The sequence below is a fragment of the Gallinula chloropus genome (genome assembly GCF_964237585.1).
Source record: "Gallinula chloropus genome assembly, chromosome: 1".
Taxonomy (NCBI): Eukaryota; Metazoa; Chordata; class Aves; order Gruiformes; family Rallidae; genus Gallinula; species Gallinula chloropus.
This window is the reverse complement of record NC_140085.1, coordinates 141,714,474-141,732,479: the sequence shown is the minus strand read 5'-3', so window position 1 is coordinate 141,732,479 and position 18,006 is coordinate 141,714,474. Positions and strand designations below refer to the sequence as shown.

Below are 18,006 nucleotides of genomic sequence, written 5' to 3'. Positions count from 1 at the left end.
GATGCCTGGCAGGACAGTGAGAGTAAGCTAGCACAAATTGAAAAAAGAGAGGAAAATTATTTTCCCATGGAGACAGACAGACATTGGAGCAGGTGATGCTGTTTCTGTGCAGCCCACAGCTGACCCTGCTTTGAGCTCAAAGCTGGACAAGAGGTCACTTCCAACCAGAATTTTTCTATTTTTCTGTGATTAGATACTACTTCCATTAGTTTACCCTACAATATTAAAGTAATATATATCTGTGTCTGGAGGATTGGTGCTTCATATGGAGCCAAATTAAACACTGGATCATTGCAATTGAAATTTAAATGTCCTTTTAAAAAAACTTAGCAGATGACCCACACACATTTCATAGACTTTAAAAGATAAAACTGTAAAAAAAATGAATACCTGAATCACATAACTTTATGTTAAAGTAAGTAAGATTGTAAGGAGTTAAATCCCATCTACATTTACTGGAAATTTATTCTCTAATGCAAAATACTTTACAGAAAAAAACCCAAAACAAACAAAAACCCAACCAAAACCAACAAAAAAAAATCTCCAATACTTGCATGTCCACAAACCAAGCATTTCAAAGATATTGACTCTAACTACAAAACATAGGTGCATTTTAAGCTCCATGAAAAACTCCACAGTACAGATAAAGCCTATTTCAAGTTCAAAAAGCAAGTATCCTCATATTCCAAATACCTCAAAATACCTTTTTACCCATTTTTTCCTAAAAATAAACAAGGTAAAACCACATTAGTTTACATTTTCACCTAGAGTATTTTGTGACCTTAAAACAAAATCAAAAGCAACGTTAAAAAATCCCAAACCACCCATAACTCACGAATTATTCTGAAAATGGTTTGCACTAAACTATTGTAGGAATACTATTTTCATGGGGTTTGACGCAAGATATGCAACTATTTAAAATAAGCAGCATTCACTTTATTCAACTGCCACAGATGTCAATGTAACGTTTGTTTGAGAGCAGTCGTTAGATCAACACTGACAGTTTAAAATCTTGCAGTTATTATTCTTGGATAGCTGAAAGAAAACTGGCATTCTTCTTAGCAAACCCAGCCTGGACCCTGATATTGAAAGATGAATACAAGCTGAACTACCTTTCTACTTTGTTGAGCAATCAGCCGAAAAATCAGCAGATTGTCTATAGCTTTGTCCTTCCTAGCGTGACAGTGAATAGCATGCTAAAATGTAAATTATATTTGTTAAACTCAGTTCCCGGAGTCTGGTAATAGAGGTTTTAATGAGTAATTGGATTTTAAATTTATGATTGAGGTATTTACAAAAATAAATCAACCTTCAATTATTTTCCTCACAGTGGTAAAGAAATCAGGATAAAGATGAAAAAAGTGCTAGTGATGTAAATCTAAAAGATTTAGATTTTTAAGTATAGAAATCTTAAGAAGCAAATTTGGAATAGTACGTTAACGTGTTTGTTGAGAGGGCTTTGTTCAAATGCCTCATTTACACTTGCACAGAAGACATCTGTTTTCATGTCAAATATCGACATTTAACCCATGACCGATTACTTTTTCTTACTGATTGACCTAACTTGTGTATCATCATCATTAACCTTTACTCAACAGTTCATTGAATCTTTGTTAGATGCTTTGAACATTCCAAATTTCTATCTTCTGGAGCTAGACAGTGGATCAGAAACCCCACTAGTAAATTGTATTCAGGTGTTTGGATACCACAGTGCTCAGATGAAGTCTCCATCACCAAAATGGAGGTTCTATTCTGAACAGAATCAGCCTTAAAAAAGCAACGGTGCTTAGCATAGAGTGGTGTTAATAGCAAGAAAATAGGGGGGAAATGACATTAAATGAACTGGAATGAACAGGACTGCAGCTGTTTGTAGATACATTTATATGGCTTTACAGAGCCCAATTTCTTTTTAACAGTTATTTTCAATAAGCTGTGTAAATAGGTTACACGGGGTAGCACAGAACATCACATTTGTCCTCCCACATACATGAGCGACAGCTCTCACGGGAAACACTGTCGCACAGTCTTCATGGGTGAGTGCTCTCAAGCAGGGATAAATGGGATTTCCTATGGTAAATATTTTTGCTGTGAATATCTCCCAAGACAAATCCTATGATGAAAACAAATTCTTTCCTAAGCTATTATCAGAAACCAGTATTTTCTGACACTTCCAAATTATTGTTACTTCCAGCAAAGACAGACAGTATTAATTCAGCTCTTCAGATGACATATAAAAGGAGAGCAATGACAGAAAACCCACAAAATCTGAAAATACACACAATTCTTTCAGGATCATGCCCAGCTAACCTTACCACTGTATTCTAAATGTGGTCCTTGGACTCATACCCTGTTCCATCAGGCAGACTGATTTCCTCATGTATTAAATCATCTCTCCCACATTCTTATCCCATTACATAGAGTTATCAAATCCATTCTTCCCCTATATATATATATGTCTTGCAACATGATTTATTCACAGTCAGCCAAAATTTTCTTGAAATAAAGTTAGAGCATTTCCCATAATGCCCACTTTCTTCTTGTGTCAAATAGGTTCAGCATTTATCTGTGATTCTTTTTTTTTTTTTTAATCACATCATGTATCACAGGCACACAGGGGTGATCAGTATCGAATTGCAATAGAGAGAAGGAACATGAGTTTATGTTTGAAATACTACATATCTTTATAAGGTTGTAAATGCCTCTTCCAAAGAGAAAATTAAAATCAAGCTGGCAATTTTACTGGCAAGTGGAAGCAGGTAATTAAAGCCCCTACAGCAATGAGCACTTCTCATTACAAAGCTGGAGCCAAATTTTTCATTGATGACCAAAATAATTTCTGTGTGTCATTTTCATATTCTACAGGATGGACAGACCTAGTGGAATGCAATATTGCAACAAAAATCCTCAGAGATATATTACTAAAAGCTAAAAAACTAACATGAAAGGAAGCATCTAGACTGGAAGAGACATCTGCAATGTTATTTTTTAAATCTTATCTCTCAGGAAAAATAAAACTCTTGATTATTCCATAGTCCATTATTCCATATAATTGATCATGATGTTAATCTTCGAAGATCATTCAGGCAACCAGACTATACTGTCCTTACCTGATCATTTGCCAAGAGGAATAGTACTGTTCTACACATAGGGTTTTCCTTTATGTTAAACACTTACTTATGATTTAATATTTCTCTGATAACTAGACTAAAAATCATAATATGCATATTGTCTTTCCCTGCCTTCTGCCTGCTTATACATGCGGTCCCAGAGCAATTGCCTTCATATTATTAACACATCTGATGCTTTCTACAGGTCAAGACTACAAAAAAAAATTGCTCTTCTCTCCAGAGGCATAATGGTCATAAGTTTGCTCTGATGTTTACCCTTGACCATGTGTAGCAAATATTCCACTGCTCTCTATCTCCTTTCCCAAACCTCACTGACTCTGAGCTCTGAGCTCGGTCCGACTGCCAGTTCTCAACCCACGTCACTATTCACTCATCTATCCCGTGCTCTCTCTCAGCTTTTCTATCAGGATGTCATGGGAGACAGTATCTAAAGCCTTGCTGAAGTCAAGGTAGATGACATCCACTGCTCTCCCTCCATCCACCCAGCCGGCAATGAGATCATAGAAGGCTATGAGATTGGTTGAGCACAATCTCCCCTTGGTGAATCCATGCTGACTACTCCTCATGACCTTCTTCTCTTCCAGTTGCTTGGTGATGGCATCCAGAACAAGCTGTTCCATCACCTTTCCAGGGGCAGAAGTGAGGGTGACTGGCCTGTAGTTGCTAGGATCCTCAACTAGAGGGAAGCTCTTCATTCCCCAAACACTCCTACTTTCATCCAGGATCTGTGGGTCCCGAGAGGCCTTTGGAGTGAAGACCAGGGCAAAGAAGGCATTCAGTATCTCCACCTTCTCATCATCACCCATTACCAGGACCAAATCTTATATTTGCAAAATGGAAAAAATAAGAGGACTCTGCTTGAAATATTTTGTTCAGCTCTGCTTTCTGAATAACTAGAAGGATAATGAAAAATTAAGGTACACTTAAGATTTTTTTCATGAGGAAAGATTAGAACACGTAAATACAATCTGATGAGGATGATTCCCAGGTGGAAAAGGTGTGTAATTTATCTGGACTGACTCAAAAATACAAGAGCATTTTTAAGCAAATTGCTGCTTCAGAGCTTAATCTTCCTAGTACTTTCAATTTCTTTTTTGTCTTAACATTGTTTCCTTTCCTTTGACTTTGAGTTAGTCCAAATGAATCATCTGCTGGCAGTTATTCATTGTTTGCCTTCAGATTTCTGGGACTGCTTAGAGGTTGTATTGCAGAATGGATGAGCTTGGAAGGCACCACTGGGCATCACAAGCATCCTGGGAAGCACCACCAGTGAATAGCCTCCAGCTGGAGCATGTGCTGCTGAACACATTGCTGAGAATCTCTGCCCTCTCCTTGTCCTTTGTCAGCAGGTCATTTTCCTGCTCAATGACAGGATCACATATCCCCTAATCTTCCTTTTTAAGCAAATATACCAGTAGAATCTCCTTTTTGTTGCCCTACTACCATGTATAACAGATTCAAAGGTAAAAATATGATAAAATAAATTTATTACAGTATTTACACATTCTAAGGAACATGAGATTCTTTTATTTTGGCGGAACACAAGGAAACATCAAGAAAAGCTCTACAAGGGCCAGAAACAGCAAGTTGAATTCAACCAAGGGATTTTTTCTCACAGGCAATCTTGCTCTTCCTCTTGTGAACACTGTTCAGACAGAACTGGTTTCTGCATGTGTTAATGGGTAATGTGGGAGAAGGGAACAAGACCTGAATGTGTTCTCCTTAAGATACTTGGTGACATCAACTAGCACACTCACACACAGGCACATATGGTTGGGAACTAGGGTCTTCTCGACCACAAGTGTACTCTGGACACCAGGCTGCTTTAAGGTGCTTCAACACATGGAGGGAGGACCTATGTCTTTCTCCCGCCTTTCTCAGTATAACTTTTTCTACCTAAATGCTATCATACTGGGTTCTCCTTACACTACAGCACTTCTGGCACATAGGCCTGAGCATCTTGGACAGTGAGGATGGGACACCAGGGCTAGATGTCTTCTCCTTACATCCAGCCATGTCCAGCAGTCTGGAAGGAAATGAGTGCCCCCAGATCCTTGTGGAGGTAAGACTATTGATCCAGGGAAGGAAGCAGTTAGATGTGGCTCTGAAGGGGGACCTTCCCTTGGTTGTTAGATTTCTAACAGACTCTATCATTCATGATCAGTTAGGCATGTACCCCCAGGACAGGATTTCTTCTGCTGATGGCACTCCAGATAGAAACATCTCAAGTTGGTCAGAACATAGTGTTCAAGGGAAATTACACACCTGGACACCTCTGGCTCTAGCTGGGGAGCAGAACAGCACTGCACAACACACCAGCTGAGCTGCCACTGCTCATCTTTTAAAAAAGAGGAGAGGAACCTCAGACCACACCAAATGTCACTGCACAGAGGCATTCACGGAACAACTCATGAGCCCATCAGCCCTCTTACAGGACACAGACCCTGGTTCTTTCCTGGCAAAACAACAGCAGCCCAGGCTGTATGGAAGACACCATAGGAAGTCAGGCAGCAGAGGGTCATCACCTCCCTTCATAATTTTCCCCAGGTGATTTGCAAGGGTTTGTAAGGTGGTAAGTAACAATCTCTGCCTATACTGGTGGAAGCACTGCAGAGGATTTGAATAGAGATGTGTGATGAGTGATCCTGGGCAAACAGGGAGGAAAGGCAGAAAAATCACTTCACGCTCTGAGACAGCTTTCATAAATAAAAGTAAGCAATATTGAAATCCTCAAGGAATATATATAATACCTCTTGAGGCTGAGAGAAACCTCAGAAAATAGGGCACATTTGAAGCAAATTTTTCCTAAGACAAATTATAAAGGAGCTCAAGATCTGCCTGCTCGGTGATGGAGAAGAAGCCAGCAAAAGCAGGCTTTTATGTTCTTCCTGCTAATTAATATCCATTGCTATCTTCCTGCTCACAATGGCTACAGCTTCCCCAGTAATGGTTTCCACTGAAAGAATAGGTATAGAAGGTAATTTCATGACAGCCATGTGTTGTCTTCACTCTCCCCAAAGAACACATTCCAGTGAACACTGCTGAAGAAGCTAGTCAGCCTTTATGCCTTTTTTTCTGCTTGGATAATCAGTCAGTGCAATAGAACCTTTAAGAACATTTCATTACAAAATCTACGTAGAAGACACGCTGTTAATGCTAAATACAAGTTAAATCCCCAAACAACGAGCTGAACATCTGCAAAACATGAACGGAACAATCCTCAAGCCCATTATTGCTGTATTGACATCTATTTTGTACAAGAGTTTGGCTTCCAACGAGTCTGTTAGCTATCACTGTATACTACATAAGATTGTACCGCAGTCTCAAAGGTCCTGACAGCCAAGGCTTTGATTTGATAGGCATTCTATCTCTGTAAAACATATCATCAGAAGACTATGAGTGAAGAGATAAACTGTGCTGTGAGCAGCACATGCTCACAGCAAGAATTCTAGTAAGAACAGTTGAGACCATTCTTTTTTTTTTCTTTTAGGGTTACCATTGGCTCTGCTCCAGAAACTCCCATAAGAGTAACCATATTAATCACACACATTTGAAGGCTTTGAGATAAACAAGAGAAAAGAAAGCTGATTGAGCTGAGAAACTAAAGTAAACAAAGTAAAGAAAAAATATTGCTGTGAACTTAACAGCATCCTTTGCCCTAAATATAGAGAAAAAATAAGCAAAGAATTCTGTTTTGGTTAAACCAACTACAGTTTAAACTTCAACTTCATGTCTAGTCCTCTATTTGCCAGTTTCCATTTACATCTTTCAACAACAGTCTCAAAACCTGGAGGCGTTTGGAGAAAAAATTAAGCTGCTGTTTGCATTAAGTACGTTAAGTACACCTTGTCCCTTAAAAACCTGCTGATGAATGACCTGTAGAGGAACTTCCATTATTAAATAGCAATTCTTAATTACTAATTAAAAAATTATTAAACAACAACTTGAACCGTTACTAGCTGTTCATTGCACTTTCACTCAAAGCTGCTAAGTAACCAGTCAAAAGAAGTAATTGCTTTTAGATAAATAGGTTTTCTCGTGGGATCATGGAGTAAAGTTCTACTCAGTCTAAACCAGGACATCGCAATCAAGCATCCATGAAAACGTGCAGATGAGAAACTATGTTTAAACTGTATTTAACAGCAAAGCAACAATGTAGTGTCACTACAGCATTGAAGATAAGGTTGAGAGTAATAAAAGGAGGAATTTCTGAGGAATTGTTCCACCTGGGGTTACATTGTTCTCTCACCACCTTTATCCACACAGGATGCCCTCCACCACATTTCAGTTGCCAAAACCAATGGGGCTATTTTTATGGGTTCTATTTTATAGACCCTTTCTCCTGATATTCTACTTGGAGGATCCATTGTTTGCCTAGAGAAAAAATAAAATGACAGATTTAAGGAGAGAAGTTCAAAGTTGTACCTGAAAAATTCCATGAAAGAGAAGCCATAACCATGTTGTTCAGCAATTCCTGCACAAACAACGTTCGCAGATGCTCCAATCAATGTTCCATTACCTGCAGTTCAGAAAACAAATACTGGTTTACAGTTGTGCTCTATTTCTTACTCTTCCACTGTTTATTCTATGCTAAAGTCCTAAGATGTACTAGTTAGGAAAGAAAAATCAATTTCTGTTTTACAGGCTTGAAAAGAAACATACAGACAGTATCTCTACATCTTATAAATAACTTCACGCTTTAAAAGATAAGCCTGGTATCATTCTCTGATTCTACATAAGCCAGAAAAATAGAGAAGGAACATAACACCAATCTAGCAGTTGTCAAAATGACACCAAAGACTTGCATTCAGATAAAACTTGCTGAATTTTGGTTTTACATACAAGAAGGTGTCATCAGATGAGCTGAAAACAAAGGATGAGGTAGTTTGAGCTTGCTAAGAAAAATAGGTGCCTTTTTTCCTTACACAAACTTGACATTGACAAATTAGTGGGGATTTTTTGGGAGTTTGTTGGTGGGTTTTTTTTAGAGAGGGTTAACTAATTACTAAATTGTCAGGTTTTTAAACTGAAATTTAAAACACATTAAGCAGGACAATGGAGGGAGATAGATCTGCTTTCAATCTCTCTGCTAAGGCAAAAGCATCACCATAGATACAAAGTTTGCTCACCAAATGAAAATGGTCCTTTAATACATAAAGAAATGTAACTTCATTCAGAGAATTTCATCAAATTACATTATACAAGTCCCCTTAGAAGAGGACTACACCAAAGGAAAATAATATGCCATATTTCTAATGCACATCTATCCTCTGGGAAGAGACACATACGTCTCCTATGCCTTTTACAGTAACTAATTTATTCCCGTGTTTACTCTGAAATTTCAACAATCTGGAAATATAGGGAAGTCAGGTATTCAGAGCTCAGAAAGACCGACCCATTTTCTATAACTTTGCCATGAGTCATACCTCAGCCTTCAGAAATGCTGTATATTTGACTTCCACAAAGCAGATGTCTTCAGCAAATGTTTCTGATCTAAGACATGACTTGGGAAGTGACAGTGACTCCTACATTCTATTTCTTAACTGAAATTTCGAACAAAAGATGTAACAATCTAGGATAAGTTGGGTTTTTTTACACTATCGCAAGTCATCTCTTTCACCATATATCACTCCATTATTCTAAGCACAAGACTTATTTTGCTACAATTAACATACAGTTATTCTTATCATTTTGGCCCTGTTAATAATGTCCACTGCTCAGTGGACATTATTCTGGTCTGACTTTGAAAGAAAGACATCAGAAAGCAATTAAAGCTCCAGTTAATTGTTTTGACTTAGTACATGTTTCAGGGTTCCCAGAGATCAGCTTACCAAAGTATAAATCAGAATAAAGGCAGAAAGATTATTCTCCTAAGTATTCACATATGGTACCCATATGGCCTTCTGCACTTGAAAGTGCACACAAAATAAGCAGACTTCTAAAAAGATTCTTTAAAATAATAGAATGCTCTTAAATTCAAAGAAAATGAAGTGACAGAGTTCACAAAAAAGGAAAAGGATAGAAAAGATGTGACGTGAAAGAAACATTGGAAGAAGGGAGATCTTCCTCTTCTTATAATGAAAAGGGTAGGAGAAAGAGCTTGACTGAGATACTAATGTGGCCAAGGTTTTTGCAATTGAGTCCAAAGAGAAAGTATGATTCTTATTTACTCCAGGATGGTAAATTATTGTCAACATGAAATAGGTGGCAAATCGATATTTTCATCCTGGAATAGAGATCTGGACATGGATATCTGTTGTCTCAGGTGAATGGACTAAACACCACCTATTAATAACAGGAGACTGGTTTTGTGTTCTCAGCAGCAGCCTCGAGCAGCTCTTGACCTGATCCCACTATGGAACAAGAAAAAAACTGAACAATGTAAGGTTAGAAAAGTAAACCCTTTTCCTCTACAACCCCCAACAGAAATTTTATTTCATATATTTAATTATATGGTTTGGGGTTCTTTTAATAGGTTTGTTGGGGTTTTTTGTTGCTCTCCCAGTAGCTATGCTAGGTGAGCTGCTTGCTACTTGCTCTGATTTTAGGGCTCTGACATTGCAAAGGAGCTGGAGCTGGGTGCAGAGGTCCTCTCTGTTTATGAGAACCTCTGTTGATGTTAGCGCAACTGCACATCAATAGAAGGGTATACCTCTACAAATCAAAAAGCATTGTAGAACATTCTTGTGAGACACCAAGGGTTACTAGTGACTGAGGTTTCTTAATATACACAGCGAGTCACATACTTGGCCACATATGCTTCTGGTGTGGAGAGAACAGATGACTGACTAGACAACCAGAAACCTTTAAAAAATAGTGTTTTGGGTAGCACTGGTCATTAGGAACTGCACAGCTCATTTCCCTTGCCCTCTCTTTACCTCAAAGCACATTTTAGTCACTTAAATGCATGTTTAAAGACATGAAATTGAACTTGGAACATCAGTGTTCCTCGTAGGCTCTGGCATGAGAAAGCCAACACAAAGAATGTGGCTTAATGCAAAAACAGAACAAATAAAAATAGCTGATGTTATTAGAGGAATCAGGCAGGAACACTTAAGGAATTTTCAATTCCAAAACTAATCAGTAGTCTGCAGCCTCCAAACATTTCATAAGAGGTTTCTGCTCTATGTGTAGCACAATCAGACACCGCCATCAAAATAATATTGCTGTAGACAAAGAATATAGCTCTGGCTTCAAAATAAAGAAACAGGACTGAAACTGCACTTGTCCCATGGATGCAACGATACAGTTGAGATTTCTGAACAGCACAAGCTTTCCTATACGGAGCTCTAGTAATGCCTTCCAGTAATGAAGTATTATGGAAAGAGTTTCTGCTGTAGCAGTGAATTGATTTCCCCAAGTAGATTTCACTTGAGGAGAAATTGTCACCTTAAATGTTATCTGAAAGGAGCAACATTTCTTTTTCATTTGTTCAGAACATGTGTGAGCTTTAATTAGGTATTGCCTCAGCAGGCTTGAAAGAACTACATTGAAACTAACAATGGAGGCAAACTTTTGTTTCTTCTCCCAGTAACATCTGTCTCCATGGCAGATGTTTAACTCAGCACTGAAATAACAGCACTATGACCTCTGACTCATGGAAAACCCAAGATTAGGTTAATGTACGTGGAAACCTGGACGTTAAAATAATTGCACTTGAAGGATAAGCATTTTCTAGAACTTCACACGATCTTGACTTCATGTCACTTTCAGTCTTAAAAATAATTAAACTTGAAAAGCATAGCAAAGACACTTACTTGCTTGTTTGTATGCTCAAAATGTATTAACACCAGTGGAATTTATCAAAGAAAAACATTGTAATAAACAATCTGCTAAGGTGACTCTTACTTGTAAGGGTTTTCAATGACTCCTACTGTCATTCATCTTTTACCACAAAGATGGTTATTAAGAAGCAGGACACCTTACAATCAATTAAATATTACATTTCTAAGCTCAATTGTAAGGTAATCCATACATTTAATCCTGCATATCTATTCTGTCTTTCCTTCTTGGTAGACTTAAGGCATTATTGTCAATACTAACTACACTTAATAATTAATAGGCATAAAATCAAGAAAGACCTTTTACTTAATGCAAAAAACAGTCTCACTTGAAAGTGTGATCACAGATACAGACTTGCCATTTAAAGAATTGCCACCGCCTAGGCTACAAAGAAGAAAGTGACAGAAATCCTCATGGATCATACTGACTTTTCCGTGTACCTGTCCTAGCTTTGCAGAGTCACTGCAGAAGGACAGTAGTTCTACTATTTCTGCCTAGAAAATGTGACATAAATGCATCTTTCTGATATATCTCAAGGCAAATTATTTTGAATAGCTTTAGGGAATGTGAAATCAATTCAAAGTATAAGAAAAAATATTCAACAGTTCCAGATAATGAGAATAAATTTATTAAGAAAGATCCAAACCCCATATATTAGAATGTGCCTTTGCAATTCCAGCTAAATTAGAGGTATGAGCAGGAAAGTGTTGACAATGTTTAAGCCCGATTTTATACCTGCACTATCCACCAGACCCGCTTCTTCCAACTGCCTTCTGCCACTTGCAGCTATTTCTCAACCCAGTGTTCAGCTATTACCCTCTGCTACATCGGTCCTTCAGAAACTGCCAAATCCAAGCCCAGAATGTGCACACCACAGGTAACACACCACCCTTGGGCTCAGACACCTCGCCCTCAGTGAACAGCTTGCCCAGGTGACTCTAAGCCGCAATGCACAGTAAATCAATGCTGGGACAATTGCTTAAGCTTACTGAAGGTAGAGGCTGCGACATCAGGGAAAAATCATAACAAGAACAGGAAGAGATTTTGCATTGGTAACATGTTCCTTCTCACTTTAAGCCTCCCTTCTTAGCTATTGATTTTTACTTGCCAGCAGCACATCTATTATTTCTAAATATTGTTCATTCCCAGAGGTTCCTTTCATATTGACCTCTCCAGAGCAAGCCTTGGGTGTGCTGCATTAATATGTTTGTCTGGAGAACCACCTCAAAGTGTCCAGCAGGATTAGTATTTATTACTGAAAGTACTGAGAAATCAAAGGGAAAGGGTTACCACTAATAAAGCTTTTTGGCCTAGAATGAGCAGCCATTATAAACAGTAACTCTCGAATAAAAAGGAGCTAGTACCTTGTGTGATAACAAGCTTAGAAGTGGATTGCTTACAGAAAAGTCTTGTTTTATTGTGAGCATTACAGACTACTTCTCCACATGGTCTGATGGTAGATAATAAGCTACACTGGTGTTTAACCGATAGCACTTCTGCATTTTCTCTTCCCTGTATCTCTGGAAAGCTAAAGCAGAAGCAAAAAGACTGCTCTGTTTTCGTGTCAGTAGAAGCCCTGAAAACAGCTTTTTCCTGGCCATGGACAAACATCTGTGCAAGGCCGAGTTTGGCACAGGCACAGCCGGTTGCATTGCTTCATGCCAGACAAGGGTTCGCACTCTGAAACCAAAAATTCACTTCAGAATCATGAATAATTTTAGGGCAAGGACCCTCAGCTCTGCTTTTTGCTGTAATGAAACCACCCCATTACAGTGTCAAAGCAAAACTTACTGAAGGAAACTAGCTCCCTGCTTCCCATCCATCTTTTGAAGAAAAGTCTGTGCAGTCTCCCATATGCTCTGCTACGTATATAGGCAGGCTGATGTGTGGCACTTGCCTTCCCTTACTTAAAGCACAAACTGAGCGAATGTAAAAACAATGGGCAGCAGAAGTTATGTTTTTGATGAGCCTTATGGGAGATGGCCTTCATAGCTTTCAGAAACTTCATGTTTCACACAAAGCTGATTCAGATTTGCCTCATTAAACAAATCCATTTATATTCATCTGTTAAATGTCTACAAGTCCTGAATATTTTTAACAATTTTTATGTGTAAAAATTAACAAGCCCTTCATAATCAAACTTTGCAGTCAATAAAGAGGTACAGAATCAAGGCCAATTAAACCTTTAACAGTCCCTAAAATGACAAGGATCCTCAAGTCATAGGCAGTAAGAGGGGCGAAGGCATGCATGAACTCATTCAATATTGTTATATGTTATAGACTGCAGTTGTATGATATCAACAGTTTTTAATGTTATTGATTTTGAATAGGATGTGTCTGCACAGATAGAGATACATACACATGGAATTTATTGGAAAAAGAAGAAAAAAAAGTGAATCCAAGCTTTGAATTAACTTATCAAAAAATCCTTGACCTGAAATAAAAAGCACTTTCAATCAGGTGAATTTTACCATTTTTTATTACCACTACCACACCTCCAGCAAGACACTTAAGATAAGTATTACACTATTCAATTCTCATTGCTTTCTTTTTGCTGTGAGAAGAAAAAGGTGAAATTTAAATTTGCCACTTCTCTACCAGAAGTGTGAAATAAAAAAGGCAGGTTGTTGAACATTCTGCACTTGTTACTGTAACAGCATAAAGAAATCCTTATATAAGCTTGTCTCAAATCCAGACATGTGTAAAAGGGACATAAAACCTAAAGTCATCTCTATCCTCAAAGTCAACTTACCCAGTACAAGGGTAAAATGAACCAGTAAAATGAGGAATAGTGTCAGCAGTGCGCTGTGACATGCCATTCCCTCATGTCCTAAAACACATCTTCAGGAAGGTTCCATTTAAAGCCTTTAACACTGCGTGCAAGCCCCAGCTTACACATTTTTTTTCTCTCCAGTTTTTAGATTCAGAGGCTAAAACTATGTCAGCTCAATTTCACAGCTTCTCTGCACATGGCATTATTAGGGACCAAATATTGAACAATATTTCCATGTACAGACACCTGGCATAAAAATACATTATTTAACTTTATCCTAACTTACTTTGAAGTTGAGCAGAACAAGACACTATTACTTTTTTAAAAAAATTGTCCATCCATTAAGTTATTTTAGAATATCCAGCTGCTTGAAATTCAGACTCCAACTTAACTAAAATTTACTTGCATTTGGAGCCTACCTGTTACGTTTTTCTATGGGTTAAGTGCCTTGTTTAAAACAACTTTTATAAGTGCTGCTAGTGCCCTTTGTTTTAGGTGTGCTAACTGCAACTGTGCTACTTATATTAACAACTATATCTATAAATAATACCTAGGGCATGATTATCATATTCTTCAGCATCAGGGTGTCTGATTCATCAATATGAATGTTGCAGATTGAGGGTGTTTTCCCTCCTCTGTGCTGCACCACTCAGGTTGCAGGAAAGGAGGTATTATCTGGAAAGTGTCTGCAGAGGAAGGAAAGTAAATAATCCAGTATTACCTTCTGCACTTAAACATTTTGAAGCTTGCTATAGCTTCCTTGTCTTGATCTGCCTCATAGTCCAAGTGCTTCCTTCTAACTGGATATACCTCTTCTGCTGACAACGATGCAGAGATGGTATTCTCATGTTGTGGCAACTCACCGATACAACAAAATGAGTTTGAATATTCTATGTTACTCTGAAACCAGAAGTGGAAGTGCCCAAGGCTTCTAAAAACAACCTTCTGTAATTTATGATAAAGAAATTCACAAAGCATGTAAATAAAATTAAACAAAACTCCACACATGCTTCCTGGGAGTCTCCAATGTGATCTCTTATAGTTTTCCTATCTCTAATTTACAGAACTTTACACAGATTGAAAACCACTAACACAAGTATTTCAAATTCATCAGTAATGCAAGCATTATAATTAAGTTAGCCTGATGTTTGGTATAAATTCTTTTTCTAAATAAATGCAAAATAAACTAGAATTCTACATACTATGCATAGGTCTCTTCAATTTTAAAATCAAAGTTTTAACATCCAAACTATAAATCTTCATTGATACAGCTAAAACGGCATCCTTTACCTTTACCCCATACACTTCATATTTCACCCTTAGTAGCAGAAATACATCTATATATGCACATCTGCCAAGGTAACTCTCTTCAAGCTTAGAAAAACGGCCTTGAGGAGAAAAATTGACTGGGTTCAATATGGGGTTTATTTCCATATTAACCCAGTATCTCAAAGCCAAGCAGGCCTCTGATACTACCTTAATACAGACAAAGGTATGTCTGTCAAATGTGCACATTTGGTTTTAGCTGGTTTTACATTTTGCATTCAGCACTTTCTTCCACATATCTTCTATGCCACAGAGAAGAATCTTTGGTAATCTTAAAGATTAGAGCATCTCCTTTCACTGCAGGGGCTCTGGTAATGAGCCTGGCTCTCAACAGCTTTACAGCACTGCCAGGCTTGAAGAACTTCATATTGAAAAAGCACAAAGATGGCACAGAGCTTTAATGTCATGAAAGAGTGAAGGCAAACAGCTCTGGGACTTTTATAAAGGGTTACAGATTCCGACTGTTCCAGAAAACAGCAAGAGTACAAGCACTCAAATATAAATACAGAGGAAAGATTCCCTGTGCTTATACCCAATTATTAGAGCTGTTTTACACACACCTGACATCACTTCCCCATAAACGGGGCTTGTTGGGAAGGGCCACTTCTGGGTGCCTCCTGGGCAGTCTGAGTATGGTGTTGGGTCGGTCCTTGTGTGGTGCAGCACTCTGTAATATCCAGTGGGTAAGGTACTCTGCATTATCACAGGGTGTGACTGTAATTGGCCATTATTGTTCTATGTTCTACATTCACAGTGATTTTGTCAGCAAACTGTCCTTATCCCAACCCATGGAGGCTCTGTCTGTGTCTCCTCCAGGAGTGAGTAAGGGCCGAGTGGTGCTCAGCCACTGGTTGGAGATGAACCACCACAAACTTTCAGTTGACACAGGAAGTGAGATCCTCATTAAGTTGTACTGCCATTCAATGGATGACAATCATAGATTGTGTCCACATTATTAATTTCCATCATTACAAACACCATTAAAAACATGAATATACTCAGATATGTGTAAGATAAACAAAATACTTGTATTTTGCTTCTAATTCCATATAATTTAGAGGCATAATAGTGCTAAAAACTGCACTCAGGTCTTTAGAGAAAAAACAGGGAGACATTTCCTAAATTTCCTTACTTGTTTTGCCTGCCTTTTAAAATCAAGAACATAGTTTTCTTTTTGAAAGATCTCAAAACACTTTCATTCACTAAAATACCACTCTTTGATTTGGATTATGAGTTGCATATCCATAGACAAAATACTGATCTAAATCAGAGCCGTCTCACCCATGAGACATAAAACTCCAGAACTTCTTATCATTAAAATACTGCAATGACCTTTAGAAACAATAGGAACTTCCATTATTGGTCTCCTGGTTACATTCAAGCTCAGGTGAACACATTGTCTCCACTAAAAATTTTTCCTACAACTATTAAATTCAAACCCAAACCTGAATAAATTTCCGCTTCAATAACTTCTATATTTTTACCCCATGAATGCAGCCTTTTTGAATCTTTCAAACTGAAAATACAGATTTCATCTATTTACTTATGAAAGAACTTTAAAGGATCAAAAGTTACGCTTTTTTCACAATGTTAATTATTATATATTTTAAGAAATGTTATGTTTTATTGAAGGTTTCCACTTCCCCTCATATTGCAATGAAGGAGGGTTGGTTTAGGAATATAAACAATATTTCTAGGTTTATACCTTCATTGTGTCTGAACCTTTAAAACTGGTTTAGGATTTTGTTGAGCAGAATCAGCAGGAATAACAAACCAGTGATAACTCCACTGTGCGAGGCTCCATCTGTACCAGGGACCAAAGGCGAGGTGCCGAGAAACAGAACAGCAATAGCATTGGACCACTGAGAAAAATCCAACCATCTAGTGCTGTGGGTTTCTCTCCTTTAATAGCTGCAATTAGCACAATTTTCTGTGAATAAAGGGGTTTATTCACACCTGGATGTTGATGCTGTAAGATTAGAAGAAAAGACCCAGCAACTCCCTCACCTCCCACTTCGGTTCTTGAAGTAGAGGCTATCAACCATGCCTGTGTGGCTAGAATAGCACAGCTGTATGTGTATTCCATTGCAGGATTGTGGCAATTATGACTTTCAGGTGTTGTCCTCCAGGAAAATATACAGAGAAAAAAATAGTGCAAAACTATGTATTGCAGGAAATATCCCCCTTGGACCTCAGCAACAGTCATTGCAGCAGAGAAATACTTCTTGCACTTCCCTATGCTAGCAACAGAGAACTCAAAAGGTAAGGACTTTCAAATATGATTTCAGTCACTTTTTAACTCTTTTTTTTCCCTTTCCTTTGTGAAAAATGTATTTTTTATAAATTGTGAGGCAGAAAAAAAAGAGATAAATAAATGCCAGTGTGAAATATACAAAACTGCTTCAAATAGGATCATAGGTATAACCTCTTCATCTCAGCAAAGAATTTAGTTCTGCAGAATAGAACAGTCTTAGCAGGATTTCTAACTGTATACTAATTCACAGAGTTGAATGCATGTTTCATGTTATTTTAAAATTTACAAGCCAATAGAAACTCCACCTGTTCTGAAATTAATGTAGCAATCTCTATTTACCCTCCAAAATTTTAGGGCAACATTCTCTAGACACTAATGGAAGGTTTACATACAATTCAGTCTCAAGAGATACCATAATTTCATCATTTACTAGAAAAGGTCATATTAATGAATAAAGCTTTATTTAATGCCCTATCCTGCAAAGGAAGTATGGATACAGAATTGTCAGACCACCACAGAAAATAGAAGTTACTTCCTTATTTTTCTTTAGTTCTTTTTAAATTTCCTATTTTCTTTGCCTAAATGCTCAAAGCATGATTTAAATACTGGGAGACAGTACATTTAAAAAAGCACAGGAGCAATACTGTTTTTCCAGCTACTACTCAGTCAGCCTGACCATTTATGCCCAGACTATGAGAAGTAAAAGGCTTTTCCAGCATTCAGAAGAATTGATGAACCAAAAT

The 18,006-nt window shown here is 37.8% G+C and overlaps 1 protein-coding gene across 1 annotated transcript in view; it reads right to left on the bottom strand.

Annotated features, from left to right (window-relative positions):
* OCA2 (OCA2 melanosomal transmembrane protein) overlaps positions 1–18,006 on the bottom strand; it is a gene marked incomplete at both ends in the record, with an annotated part of 183,971 nt that overhangs the window by 38,893 nt on the left and 127,072 nt on the right. The window contains one exon of the mRNA XM_084279046.1: positions 7,554–7,647. Coding sequence (XP_084135172.1) covers positions 7,554–7,647 — 94 coding nt within the window. The remainder of the gene's footprint in view (positions 1–7,553; positions 7,648–18,006) is intronic.